A 14,996-nucleotide genomic window follows, 5' to 3' on the forward strand; every position below is an offset into this window, starting at 1 on the left:
CACGAAGGAGGAGGAGGGGAGGACAGCGGTGGGGGTGAGGACAGGAGGAGAGTGCGGGTTAAGGGACACTTTAGTCGCACATTGTTACCAACTCGAGGAGCGGCGAGGACACTAGATCGTAACACGTGAATTTTCATCCCGGTGGCCCGGTAAGCTTCCTGTAAATGTAAATCATTCGAAATGTTGCCTGTTTGTCGCTTCCACCTCTGCCAGTGGCCCGCGACCGCCTGCGCTGAATTACATTAAGTTCAACCGCACCGGCGTGGAGGTGGTACAAAAGGTCCACCGTGGCTATTATCGGCATCAAACAATTGTTTGTCGTGGTTTGCATCACAATTCGGATTGGTAAATTAGGCTGCATTATACATCACTAATTGCGGGCGGAGGACGAGCAGTACTGATAACGAACTTGTTAGCTAACGTTTACGTCATCAGGTTCGTCATTTTTAATGTCCCAGCTACTAAATACTCTTAATACGACTGGGAGAATTTACTGCTTTAAAATGCAATCAGTTGCTTTAACAACATGTATATTTGTATTAAATGAGTGTTCATGCACTATTTGTAAAGAAATTGATTGGTTATGCGTGGGTGTGTATAGTCAAATAGCTAACATGCAGCCATTTATAACATTAAAAAACAGTCATATAACCAAAATGACATATGTTTCTGGAAACCACTCTAGATGTAAGCATAAATAACATTTTAACCACTATTCCTCCAGTATACACTTATTAAATTGCATAGTATTGTATTGTATTTTCTAGGGGGTCCTACAAAAGGTCATTTTTTTGCCATACATCATATGTATTTTGGATACAACATGTGAAGAAATGTGATTATTCAGCTGTTTTATTTTTATTTTTTGTTCTTTCCACAGCTCGAACACTAGAATCCATGCAAGGTTGAGGAGGGAGAGTCATATGAGTCATTTGGTCAAAACGCAGCATCTTAAAGGACCACAGCATCTTTGAGGTGATGATGTTGTTGCAATGACTCAACTACAATGGACGCAAGCAGGTTGAATCATGGCCGAACACATTGCCGGACCCTCGCTGTCTTCCTGTGATCTGGAGAGAGGGAAGTGTTCAAGTGGACTGTCCTGAGATTGCGCCTCTCCTTCAGCCATTATCAGCTACAACTGTAGCTGGCCAGTCATGGGTCTCCTATGGGTGCTATCTGTTTCCATGTTGACGGCGTGTGTCGCCATTCCTATGGACGCGGCGGCGGGGAGCCACAGCCTGTTTACCTGTGAGCCTATCATGCTGCGGATGTGTCAGGGGCTGCCTTACAACAGCACCTTCATGCCCAATGTGCTCAACCACTACGACCAGCAAACGGCCGCTCTTGCCATGGAGGTAAGCTACAGTATAAAAGATGTGTTTAGGGGTGCCAAACTCATATTCAGTAGTACACTGTTAGAACTGTGACATCATACAAATGTGTAATCACCTCATTTACACAACAAACTGAAGGACAACTTAATTATTGTTCAGTATTTTTTTTTCCAAAAATGTGGTTTTGATTAAAGTTCTTTCAGTATAACAGCATTGCAACATAAAGGCATATTATGTGGCCAACTAACTCTGGTCCTTGAGTTTGACTTTGACACCTAGGTTACCTGTTAAAACAATAAAATCGGGAAAATTTGGTCAATGACACATTTCTGTGCAGAGAAGCTATTCATGTCTGCAATCTTGTTTGTTGTCCAATTTGAAAGCAATTTGTTGACAAAACCTTGCACGCTCCCAAATGGTGGTGGAGCCCGCCATTTTATATATATTGTGTGCATATTTAATAGATAATGGGAGGGGATTACTTAAAAACTGGGGTGTTGTTGAAACTGGAAAGAAAAATGCTAAAACAATTATGAGTTAATTAGAACTTTAAATTTAATGCACAATAACAAAGTTGAATCATTCATGTACTGCTGAATGCCAAAATGCTTCGTTTTACTTGGATGAAAGAATGGATTCTGATAAAGGGCGTTAATCTAATAATTGTTTTACTTTTTAGCATCCTGAATATTAGCATTTTAGAACAGTTGATTACATTTATGTTATATATATTTTTTTCTGAATGATGAATCAATATTAACGAAAAAATTCAGGCAGGAGGCGACATAGCTTCTAATCTCTTACTTGTACTCTATGCCTATATTTTGTCAATTTCACTGAGATATTTTGGAATATTAACTAACACACACAAGAAAGATCCTTTCTTTACTAACAAGAACTTGCGTATCCTGAAAAGCGTTACTACACTTTTCGCAGAATCCCGCAAACAAACAAGAAAATTAGTGAAAAATAACATCTAAGATGTTGATACTCTTTTTGCAAATGGCAATTTGTAGAATATAGCCAAATCAAATTTTTTTACATATTAGACAATCCCTGGATCATTTTTCACTCAATACTATTGTTTTATCGGACATATAACTCAGTTTAAATATTACCAAAGAAAACTATCAATTTTCAAATCTGTGTTCATTATTTTTCATGAATTGTGATCGTTAAAGTCATTTTTTTTGCTTTTTTTTTTTTTTGGAATGTTCTCGCTTATCTCCTGATTTAAAAAAAATCACTTCAAATAAATGAATCCATGCAAGAGTTTATCTGTTGCGGTTTCATGACTTTACATCGTTTTCAGTGGACACTAATGTAGTAATAGTTAAGTCAATGCTAAGAAGTCACTTATGATGTTGGTTTTCTTTGTGCTGTACTATAATTTGAAAAATTACAGAAAGTGGAAAGCTGAATTTCAAATATACATGTAAAAACACGAGAATATAGGTGTGATCTAGGTGAAAGCACGTGCTGCGTGATGTTTTTTTTTTTTTTTTTTTTTTTCTCAAGGAGGGAAAATCTTATTCTCGACCCACCAGAACAGTGATTTGGTGGAAATGTATGGAGTTTACAGTTAGACTTCTTTGTGTGTGGTGAAATAATTATTGCTTGCTCTTCTTCCACTTTGATAGTAGATGTATTTTGATCTGGGGTACAAACAGACGGCAAGGCATATTTCACAATATAAGCTTTTATTCACAACTGCAGGGAACAACGACTCTCCTGGTTTGCTTGGCATTACCATCTACATTACTGGTTATCCCTGTATATATAAGTAGTACTTTCAGAAATGGAAGACTGCTTAAATGAACAAAAAGTAGAGGGCTTATTTCAAATTTCATTCAGGAGTATCTGTTACAAAAACACTCCATTAACTACTAGTCAGTGTCACAATCTAAGTGTCCTTGTGGCGTAGAAAAGTCAACTATTCTATACAAGCCCCATTACGTGTAAGCAACTCTGTCACGGTGACGAAATAATTTGTAACCCTACATGTTCTCATTGATGGATTGGACTTGTATCAAAAATAGCTCTGCAGCTATCGATTATTTAAATAATTGACTATCAATTAGTTAGTTCTAGTTAGGAAAATTTAATGTGTTGCAGAATAAATTTTAGGAAATGTAAAGCAAAGTCTTACTAAGACTGCACTTCAAGACCGCATTAAATTTGAATACAAAATACCGTGAAATTCCACAGTGGTTTTTCAAACTATGCAGAATTGCACTTTTATTTCACAAGATCAATAAATGCATTTAAAAATAAATTAAAATACCTCAGCTTAGCTTCAAAGGGTATAAAAGAATAAATAAATGAGGTACAACAGAAAAATAATTGGCTAACTTCCATAAAAGCAAGTCCGCTAGCTTAAATGCTATAAAATGCTAATGTTTTGTTTTTAAAAATGCTCTTTACAAATCCTTCAAACACATATTCCCACAAAAAAATAAAAACGGCTAAATATATCCCTAAACTAAATTACGAATGCATAAACAATCATATTAGCTCAAACAAAAATTTACAACTTTATGTTGGTCTTAACAGGGAGCAGCTGGATCCAGCCATGTTAGATGAGTTATGTCATATTCACTGTTGCCACTAGAGAGTAGTGTATGGACCCAAAACATTAAAACTAAATGCAAACACTTTCAAAACAAACCATTGCAGCACCACTCTAATTAAACGAATCCTCAAAGCAGCAAAATGTGATTTGAAGCTTTTTCTAATCAGAAAACTCAAAGTACTCAAGTTAATTGATTAATATTTGTAGCACTAATCAGAAACATCAACTTGAATAATTACCTATTCATTTTTAATTGGTAGACAGTCTCTTTGAATAGTCTTCTCATTTATTTGGCACTAATTCAAAGATATCATTGTAACTATAAGTCCCAGCCTCCAAAATGACTGCTAGCATAATGTTGTCTTGTACTGTTCGACTAAAACTGATCTTAGTTGTAGTAGGGATGTCCCTTATCCGATCACATGATCAGAAATCGGGCCGATAGCGCCTTTTTTTCGGAGGATCTGAATCAGGTGAAAAAGATCAGGTTTTAAATTAAAGAAAAATATTTTTGTTGTTGTTTTTTTAGGGCTAAAAAATAACAAATTTGTCCAGAAATAAAATGGCATTGCCAAAAGAAACAAAAATATATTTGTTTTATTCTCCGCAACACTCACAGAAAAAGCGGAAGACTTTAAACTTTTGTTCAAATTAAAAAAAAAAAAAAAAAAAAATCTGATCTGATCAGGATTTGATTTTGGCAGATTTTCGAAATCAGGTGAACCGGATTCTGGTGCAAAAAAATGCGATTGGGACATCACTATAAAAACAGTATAAACAACCACAATGGGAGTATGCCAAACTCCTACGTGGCACATTAAAACCGTTCCAGCCTTAAAGAGCCTAAAAGTGAAATGTGCATTCATGAGCAGTTGAACAGGACATGTTGAAAAAATAAATAAATAAAATGTACATGCTATTCCACGTACTAGCGGAAGGTAGATTTCACTAATGTAGCACCTATTGCAGTTCATTTAAATAAAAATTCATACAGGTTAAGAAAACATTTTAAATATTTCGTGTTGGAGAGTGATTAAACGTATGCCGTTAAAGGTGATACAAAAATGTGATTGCGCCTATATTATGTGCTGGTGCACATTAAGTAAAAAAAGTTAGGTGCAAACACTGCAAAAAGTAGGTGTGGAGCCTTGGCAATAAATATTGCAATGTTATTTTTTTCCCCATATTGATCAGGCCTAATTTATTTTTAATTTTTTAAGGGCTAAAAAGTAACAAAATAATCCAGAAATAAAATGACATTGCCAAAAGATACAAAAATATATACGTTTTATACTCCGCAACACTCTCGAAAAAAGTAGAAGAGAAAGTACTGTATAAAAGTACAGTACTGTATAAAGGCCGACTGATATATCGGTCAGCCTATATATTGGGCCGACATACGGACTTTTTTCCCAGATCAGCCATCGTCCAATATATAGCCGATATAATAGAAGAATTTACGTTAGCTGTTTGGTTGCTGATCTTTCACAGGAAGGTCGAGCGATATGTTGTCCGGCTATATATCTTGCCAATCTATGGAGTTTCTTCAAGATCGCCCGATATTAGTCGATATTATAAGATAACTGTTATGTTCACTGTTTAGGTGACGATCTTTTTTATAAAGGTCGATCGATATATTGGCCGATGATCTTTGTTAATTGTGATCAGTGACCAGTGTTACAAAAGGAAATAACAGAAGAAAAATAGAACCACGAGTATAGACATTTAGTGTTTCAATTACCTTTCAATATCAACCTGCTTTAAAAAAAAAAAAAAGAAAAAAAAAAAAAGAGCGAATCGGCCTTAAATATCATCTTACAAAATAAGCTTTAGACAATGGCAATCTGCTGAAATTTTTTTTTTTTTCCGCATCAGTCTTTGAAATTCCCGTATTAGTTGATATCCGCATCAGTCTTTGAAATTCCCGCATTAGTTGACCTCTAGTACAGAAACATATTTGGATCACCTAACCCTTGTCCAAATAAAAACAAAAAAAACAACAACAAAAAAACTTTGTTTTTTCGGTATTGGATCGGCACTGGATATCGGCAGATTAAAAGTCAGGTGACAAGGACTCTGGTGCAAAAATATCTGATTGGGACATTCCTAGTCAGAGGTGAAAGTGGCTAGAAATTCTTGTCGGAACTCCCCAACGTGAAGGTCGCCACGGAGCCAGAAATGTTATTTATTAATTAATTTTTTTCTTTCATTTTTGTGTGTGTGTGTGTGTGTGGGGGGGGTCAAACCTCTTAAACTACTGAAATGCAAAGAAAACTGTTTTAGCACAGTTATTTTTGTAACACATACAAAAACGGATTTTCATTCAAAATTGTATTTTTTCAATGATTTGCAAAATAAACGTTAACAAAAATGGCAATAACCCCAACCTCCATCTCCTAATTTTTTCCCCCCTCATTTCCTCACATACTATATGCCAAATCAAAATTTTAACGACTTAAGAACATAGGATGTATATTAAAATTGAAGTTAATGTAAACATTTACTTCAATGTAAACATTTACTTTTTGTTTATTTTTTAATAACAAAGATGTAAGTAATATACATTCAGAAAAATAAGTACAAATGCAGAATGAAATGGAATATATTTTGAAGATCGCGCAAACATTCACTTTTTGAAATCATAAGGAAATTAATAAGTAGCCTAACAAATGAAAACAATTAAGTCCAAAGTGCACATTGACAGCTAAGATGTTCTGAACCTCCCCATCAGGACAAATAAAACTAAATATGATAAATAAGCCTCCTCAACTCTTTCATTGCTCTTAAAGATTTGATCCATTTTATGTTGCATTGCCCTATTTTGTCGCATCAATTCAACAACCTTTTTTTTTGTTGCTGTTCCAGAAAACATGCACATTTGAACCAATTAGAGCTAACTATCTCTGCTGATCACATGTGAGTATGACAGCCAATTGAACGGATAAACGAGTTCAGGCGTTTTGCTTTGCTGCGTGTGTTCGCACATTGACAGGACTCATCAACGTCAGACTCTGATAACTGCAGCAGCTGGGGAGGCCTCCATGCCGTCCGTGGAATAAGATAGATAATAAATATTGGTGGAAACGGATTCCGCAACACAAGGACTTTATTATGCTTGTTGTTAACACTTGTGTGTGTAAATTTGATGTTGGTAGATTGTTTTCTTGGCGATGAAATGCATGTGTGGCAGCTTAGCCTTTTTTAAAATTATTTTTTTTAACATAGCTTTTTGACAGTTGCGGTCATATTTTCGGAATCAAAGGACCGTGTACCGGAACTGCGTTCTGGTCCTGAATATTATACCGGAACAGCATTCCGGCCCTGAATCTTATACCGGAACTGCGCTCTGGCCCTGAATCTTATACCGGAACTGCGTTCCTGACCGTTCTGGCCCACTTTCACTCCTGTTCGTAGTATATATATAAGCTATCTATGAATGTCTCTTGAAAGACTAAAACTAGCGAGTTGTAATGTTGTTTTGTGCCTACATTGTTTGAACAAAATACGTATTTATTGAGCATTTTTGTGCGAGAGTGTAATGTTTAGATTGTAATGTAAAGATTTTAGGATGAAGTGAAGGTTTTACGATGAGAATGACCAATTCGCGAAAAGACTTTTCAAAAAAAAAAAAGCTCCATCGATCCCACTGTGAATATTTGCTTCAGTTTTATAAGGATGTAGGATAACGCAAGAATCCCAATTTTGGTGGATCTTAGTCAAAGTAAGATTTGTTTAGTTCTAGGTACGGAAGAATATTTTGTGTTGGATTAATATCATGAATTGGGGGTACTCTATTTTTGGGACTATAAATTAGGGTGACCAAACGTCCTCTTTTGCCCGGACAAGTCCTACTTTCACGCAGTATCCTCATCGTCCGGGCGGGGTTTTATAAATTCATAAAAATGTCCGTTTTTTATGATTTTTCACGGGACCAATTTGAAGAGAAACCCTCCGGCCGCTGGGTGGCAGCAGTTGACATGGCTCCTACTAGAAGGGAGGGAAGGAGTAGTTCTTCTTGTTTTTGTTGGCAATTTACCCTTATCATGAGGCATTACCGCCATCTACTGGGTTGACGATTTGGCCACAACGCCTGCCCAGTTGTTAAATTTTTAACGATAAATACGTAAATAATGGCAACTGTTGACTTCTGTCGGAGCTTTAACTGTAAAATCCCATTTGGTGTCGCATCGTTGCGCTGCCGATGATTGTAAACTTTTCTAGCAAAGTTTGATTTTTGCCTCAGCTAGCTATCAGTAAGCTAAACTATGCTAGACATTATGGGAAACGTAGTTTTGAACTGCTACGTTTGGAAACATGCTGGTTAAATAGTTTGTCAGTTTACTTCGGCTATTGTTTGTGTGCAATCTAGAACTTTGAATGAGAATATCAATTGAATGGGAATAAAAATTTGTCAAGGACAATTGTCGTGATAGTAATTTATAAAAATGTTGGCACATAGCCTACTGTGTGTATGTGTGTTGACTGGACTACATTTCCATGGGTCTGCATTATACAGTATATATATAATATTTTAGTCATTATTATTTATTATTTTCAAACTGCATTTTCCCATCCAGAGTGAGGGGGCACACTTTAAATATGTTAAAGTGATATAGATATCTTTGAGTAAACTTCGAGTAAAACTCAAGTATCTTGAGGCTGGGCTGAGTGTCCTCTTTTTTGGAAATCAAATTATGGTCACTCTACAATAAGTCTTACCTGAGTATAAGTCGCACCAGCCCAAAAATGCGCAATGAAGAGGAAAAAAAAACATATAAGTCGCACCGGAGTATAAGTCGCATTTCGGGGGGAAATTTACTTATATAAATCCTATATATAAAATCCAACACATAGAACAGATATGTCATCTTGAAAAGCAATTTAATATAAAAATACAATAAAGAACAACATGCTGAATAAGTGTACAGTCTGATAATGTTACTGTAGTTACTTGGCAAAGTAACTAGTTACATGATGCATGAACAATGAAATGCGAACGTGGCCGGTATGTTAACATGACATAGCTATTAAGAGTTATTCAGATAATTATAGTACAAAGAACATGCTAATGAGTTTACCAAACCATCAGTGTCACTCCAAAACACCAAAATATTATGTGATATAATAATGTGTTAATAATTTCACACTTAAGTTGCTCCAGAGTATAAGTCGCACCCCCTAGTGTTGTATCGGTCGCGAACGATTCGTTCTTTTTGAACGAATTGTTTGGGTGCACGAGACCGAACTAATCACCATCTGCACTGATTCGTTCTATGAAGTTGGTGGCGCTTGTTCGCTGCGTGGGAGGGCGTTGAGCAAGCGGCAGCGTCTTCTGACATCGCACACGACCAATCAGACGCCAGCCTCATCGCGGGCAGGGGAGGGAGCGGAAACAGAATCATGGCGTATGTCACTCATTTCCACGTGTGGCCAATAAGCAGTCAGCGTGCAGGCAGGGGGGAAAGACTGAGTTTTGTCACTTCCCGTTCAGTGATTCGGTCCTCCGGTTCCTGACCTAGCTTGCTGCTAACTTGACTTTCCAGTAATGACTATGCGGTGAACGAGTCATAAAATGAAAGGAAACGACTTTGTCACATATTTGTTAACGTGGAGCCTATCAAATGCTGCTCAAAAAGACAAAAACACCACACAAATCTAGCGAGCATGGTTTAGTGTTCTACTTTTCTCAACAGACTCGGGACTGTGCCTATGACGATATACTATCAAATTTACAGTAATTTAAAACACGCGTAGCTACGAGGCAAGCAAAACCTGAGCTGCGGTCGCGTGACGGCAGTGAAGCGGGCAGAGAACTGTCACTATATGGAGGCTTCATGGCAACGATATGTACCTCATATGTGCACAGAAAAAAAATAATATTTAGTATGATCACCATAATACTGATTTGCAATGAAACTGTATATACATGTCAATTTTTTCCGAGTGTTTTTTTTTTTTTTTTTTTCGTGTCAGAGGGTGTCGGTTGGTTTGACAAATTATGTCAATCCGTCCATCATGTGCTACTCAAGCGCCCCAAAAACAAAGCGCGCGGACACGGGAGATGTCGCAATATGTCTACATTTTTCTTAACAGACTAATGAGAGTAGAAAGGCGAAATCATAAAGCAAACAATTATTTCTCGTCAGCATTTGACGATCTGAGATGCGGGGACGACAGGGGAGCTGACCGGATTATTTTATTTATTAATACCAGTGCAAAAATTCAAAACGGTCATCTTAATAATAAAAAACAAAAATACAACAGAGCGAGAGGTTAATATGATGTGTTGGCCGTTCCATAATTAGAAATTAAACTTTCGATTTATTTTTATTTTCGTGACAGCAGGCATGCCGCGTTGGCTGTTAGCAGCAGCATTGTATATGTGAGCAAGATCATGCTAAAGAAAGTCCGTGCGCCCCCGACCCCAAACCCCGACTTCCCCCTCAAAAGAAAAATGTTTAACCGTGTCCTAATTCGAAATGCAAGCACGAGCCATGACTTTGAGCCCATAGAACTAGGACAGACGACGCGGAAGTTCTCCCTCGCTTTTGCAGCAGCGGGAGGGAGACGAGGCTGTCTCTGAGAGCAGAATGATATCGCCTGTCACTCATTTCTGAAACTACGACGAGTGGTCAATGTGCAAGAGAGGGAGGGACCAAGCAATGTCACTTCCCGTTCAGTTATACTGCGAAGCGGTCTTTGGGGATTCGTTCGGCAACGTCACTTCCCGTTCACTAACCGAACGATTCATTTGGGTGGGGAGGGAGATGAGGGGGGCGAACGATTCGTTGAACGATTCGTTTGAACGAATCGTTTTACTGAACGAACCGGAATGGATTCGTTTACTCAAGTGAACGACAGATCCCGTCACTAGCACCCCCAGCCAAACTATGAAAAAAAACTGCGACTTACAGTATAGTCCGAAAAATACAATATATTGTGTACTACAGTTGTGATTTTTTTATTTTTTACTTGTGTCTGCATAGAATTAAAATCTTTAAATGCATATATAAATCCAGACATAACATATGACTCTTCTTCTGACACGGCATATTTTGTCATAAGTATATCAACACCCTAAACATCGTCTTCACTGTCTATGGTTGCTTATGTTGCCTTTACATTTAACACAGCATCAAAGTGATAGCCTACTTTTCATCTGGAGCCTGGAGTGTATTACCAAAACATTAAGACAAAAATAAATTCTTAATATTAGTCCCCGAGGCCAGTGAGAACTGTGCATTATTAAACATCAGGGTTGTCCTAAAATGGTTTCTGGCTTACACATGTTTATTGTGATCCACCTCAACATGGAGTGATATTTTAAACTATAGTTATCTGGGTCTTTTTCAAAGACCCAGATAATGTTATTTTTAAAGCATTTTCTGTTTTCCACTTGAGTGCAGTACGAACTGTGCGCTTGCTTCCAGTTTGTTTCCATCAATGGATTAAAAGATGAAAATCCACAATTTATTGTTTTTCTTTATCCTTGAGATAATCCGTACATTTCACAGCCATACCACAATCAAGGAGCAGATGCATTCCCTCATTGAATAAATCCCATATTTGATATACTGTTGGTTGATCCTGCTTGAATCTCAATCCTCTGAGCAACTAACGACCCAAAACAATGACAGAACTGTCCGTGTGTCAGCTCTGTTTATTTCAGTTGATCTATTCTGAGCACGGTGATCCCTTAGGCTTCCCCTTTCCTATTGTCACCCCTTGACCCCACCCAAGCATATCACAGCAGTGGTGTTGAAGTGTTGCGCTCCACCAGCCATCTGTGCCCGCTCCACCTCGGCCGAGCAGCAAAATCGAGAGTTATGTAACCTGAGCAGCGAACACGGCATGCGTGGCTGTCGGGCACCGTGTCGCACGCTGTGCCAGTTTTGGAAATGATGCTATTCTCGCAGCGCGCACGCATCCCCTTACCAGCACGTTATTCATTTTGTTGGAAGTAATCCCTGTTATTTTCTATATTGAATTTTGCTGTCTGCAAATAAACCGTAAATTTCTGACTATAACACTGACCTGAATATCAGCCACATCGACCGAATTTGATTAGAAAACCATATTTGTTTCGCACAGTATAAGGTTTCCACCCCAAAAAAACTGAAGACAATTCTCAGAAATCGCTGAAGCTAGCGAAAATTTGAGTAGTGCAGGGGTTGAGCAATGAGCATCATAAGTGGCATTTCCTTCAAATTTGAAAGAGAAATCCAAAGAGTTGTGACCACTGTTGTTAATAACGGCATTAGAGTATAACGGCATTCTAACGGCGTTATTTTTTTCAGTAATGAGTAATCTAATTAATTCATCTTTGCAATGCCGTTACCGTTACTGAGGACATAAATGCGTGCATTACAATGCGTTACTACATTGGTTGAATGACGCGAGAAAAGTCTGAGAAACACGGACTCACGGAGACGAGAGTGGGGAGGAGGGAAGGGAGTTGTGACACAGATGCAACGCGATGCTAGGTGGCTCCAATAATACAGTGCCTTGCAAAAGTATTCGGCCCCCTTGAATCTTGCAACCTTTCGCCACATTTCAGGCTTCAAACATAAAGATATGAAATTCAATTTTTTTGTCAAGAATCAACAACAAGTGGGACACAATCGTGAAGTGGAACAACATTTATTGGATAATTTAAACTTTTCTAACAAATAAAAAACTGAAAGTGGGGCGTGCAATATTATTCGGCCCCTTTACTTTCAGTGCAGCAAACTCACTCCAGAAGTTCAGTGAGGATCTCTGAATGATCCAATGTTGTCCTAAATGACCGATGATGATAAATAGAATCCACCTGTGTGTAATCAAGTCTCCGTATAAATGCACCTGCTCTGTGATAGTCTCAGGGTTCTGTTTAAAGTGCAGAGAGCATTATGAAACCAAGGAACACACCAGGCAGGTCCGAGATACTGTTGTGGAGAAGTTTAAAGCCGGATTTGGATACAAAAAGATTTCCCAAGCTTTAAACATCTCAAGGAGCACTGTGCAAGCCATCATATTGAAATGGAAGGAGCATCAGACCACTGCAAATCTACCAAGACCCGGCCGTCCTTCCAAACTTTCTTCTCAAACAAGGAGAAAACTGATCAGAGATGCAGCCAAGAGGCCCATGATCACTCTGGATGAACTGCTGAGATCTACAGCTGAGGTGGGAGAGTCTGTCCATAGGACAACAATCAGTCGTACACTGCACAAATCTGGCCTTTATGGAAGAGTGGCAAGCAGAAAGCCATTTCTCAAAGATATCCATAAAAAGTCTTGTTTAAAGTTTGCCACAAGCCACCTGGGAGACACACCAAAGATGTGGAAGAAGGTGCTCTGGTCAGATGAAACCAAAATTGAACTTTTTGGCCACAATGCAAAACGATATGTTTGGCGTAAAAGCAACACAGCTCATCACCCTGAACACACCATCCCCACTGTCAAACATGGTTGTGGCAGCATCATGGTTTAGGCCTGCTTTTCTTCAGCAGGGACAGGGAAGATGGTTAAAATTGACGGGAAGATGGATGCAGCCAAATACAGGAACATTCTGGAAGAAAACCTGTTGGTATCTGCACAAGACCTGAGACTGGGACGGAGATTTATCTTCCAACAGGACAATGATCCAAAACATAAAGCCAAATCTACAATGGAATGGTTAAAAAATAAACGTATCCAGGTGTTAGAATGGCCAAGTCAAAGTCCAGACCTGAATCCAATGGAGAATCTGTGGAAAGAGCTGAAGACTGCTGTTCACAAACACTCTCCATCCAACCTCACTGAGCTCGAGCTGTTTTGCAAGGAAGAATGGGCAAGAATGTCAGTCTCTCGATGTGCAAAACTGATAGAAACATAACCCAAGCGACTTGCAGCTGTAATTGGAGCAAAAGGTGGCGCTACAAAGTATCAACGCAAGAGGGCCGAATAATATTGCACGCCCCACTTTTCAGTTTTTTATTTGTTAAAAAAGTTTAAATTATCCAATAAATTTTGTTCCACTTGTGTCCCACTTGTTGTTGATTCTTGACAAAAAATTAAAATTTTATATCTTTGTTTGAAGCCTGAAATGTGGCGAAAGGTTGCAAGGTTCAAGGGGGCCGAATACTTTTGCAAGGCACTGTACCTGACTTTCTCATAGCCTATAAACTACGCCCACATGATGCTACGATAGATACAGTATCACATGTATATAAAACTAGATGCGAAATGGCAGACACGGCGGTGTTAGCACATATATAAAAAACTCATACCTGTCAAGTTGTACGGTTTCGGCGTAATTTGTACAAGTGATCACTGATTTTTAAATGTGTACGCCGTACGTTAAAATCTGTACGTTTTTCGTGCATTACTTTTTTTTCTCCGTTCAGATTTTGTCACCGTTTCGGCAACGAGACAATGTGCGTTTCTATGTTGGTTGAATGATGCGAGAAATCAGAGTCACGGAGAAAGAAGAACGGGAGTGGGAAGGAGGGAAGAGTGTTGTGACGCTGTTGCAAACACGATGCTAGGCTAGGTGGCTCCAATACTTCCTGACTGTAGCCGACAACTTACAATCTACACCCACTTGATGCTACACTACATATGCATATAGACCTAGATGCGAAATGACAGACTTGGCAGCGTTAGTAAACGGGGGTGGTGGGGGGAATGAAAAAAACAAAAAAAAAAAACATGAAAAGTAACACCAGTTACTTTACCAAGTAACTAATCACTCTTACATTCAGGTAACTTTTTGGGAGAAGTAATTTGTAACTGTGATTACTTTTTTAAAGTAAGATTAACACTGCTGTGACAAAAAATTAAATAAAATCACTTTGTTTTCTCCACATCGTCCGATCTCGATTCTCTTCACATTAAAAAAAAAAAAAAAAAAAAAAAAAAAAAATTACAATTTACCATTATTTTCGGACTATAAGGCGCAACTGACTAAAAGCACAGATGCACCAAATTTGACATAAAACCGGCCTTTGTTCATAGATAAGATGCACTGGACTATAAGCTGCAGCTGTCCTGACTTTATTGGAGGATATTTACACCACAGGATATTACCCGGTAACACTATATTTGACAGCGGCATCATAAGATTGTCC

At 38.2% G+C, this 14,996-nt stretch overlaps 1 protein-coding gene across 1 annotated transcript in view; it reads left to right on the top strand.

The window, feature by feature from the left end:
- fzd3a (frizzled class receptor 3a) overlaps positions 1-14,996 on the top strand; it is a 64,937-nt gene continuing 49,941 nt past the window's right edge. The window contains exons 1-2 of the mRNA XM_057822571.1: positions 1-149; positions 881-1,358. Of these exons, the coding sequence (XP_057678554.1) occupies positions 1,158-1,358 (201 nt within the window). The 5' untranslated portion in view covers positions 1-149; positions 881-1,157. The remainder of the gene's footprint in view (positions 150-880; positions 1,359-14,996) is intronic.

This window comes from Corythoichthys intestinalis, chromosome 19 (genome assembly GCF_030265065.1).
Source record: "Corythoichthys intestinalis isolate RoL2023-P3 chromosome 19, ASM3026506v1, whole genome shotgun sequence".
In the NCBI taxonomy this organism is placed as follows: domain Eukaryota; kingdom Metazoa; phylum Chordata; class Actinopteri; order Syngnathiformes; family Syngnathidae; genus Corythoichthys; species Corythoichthys intestinalis.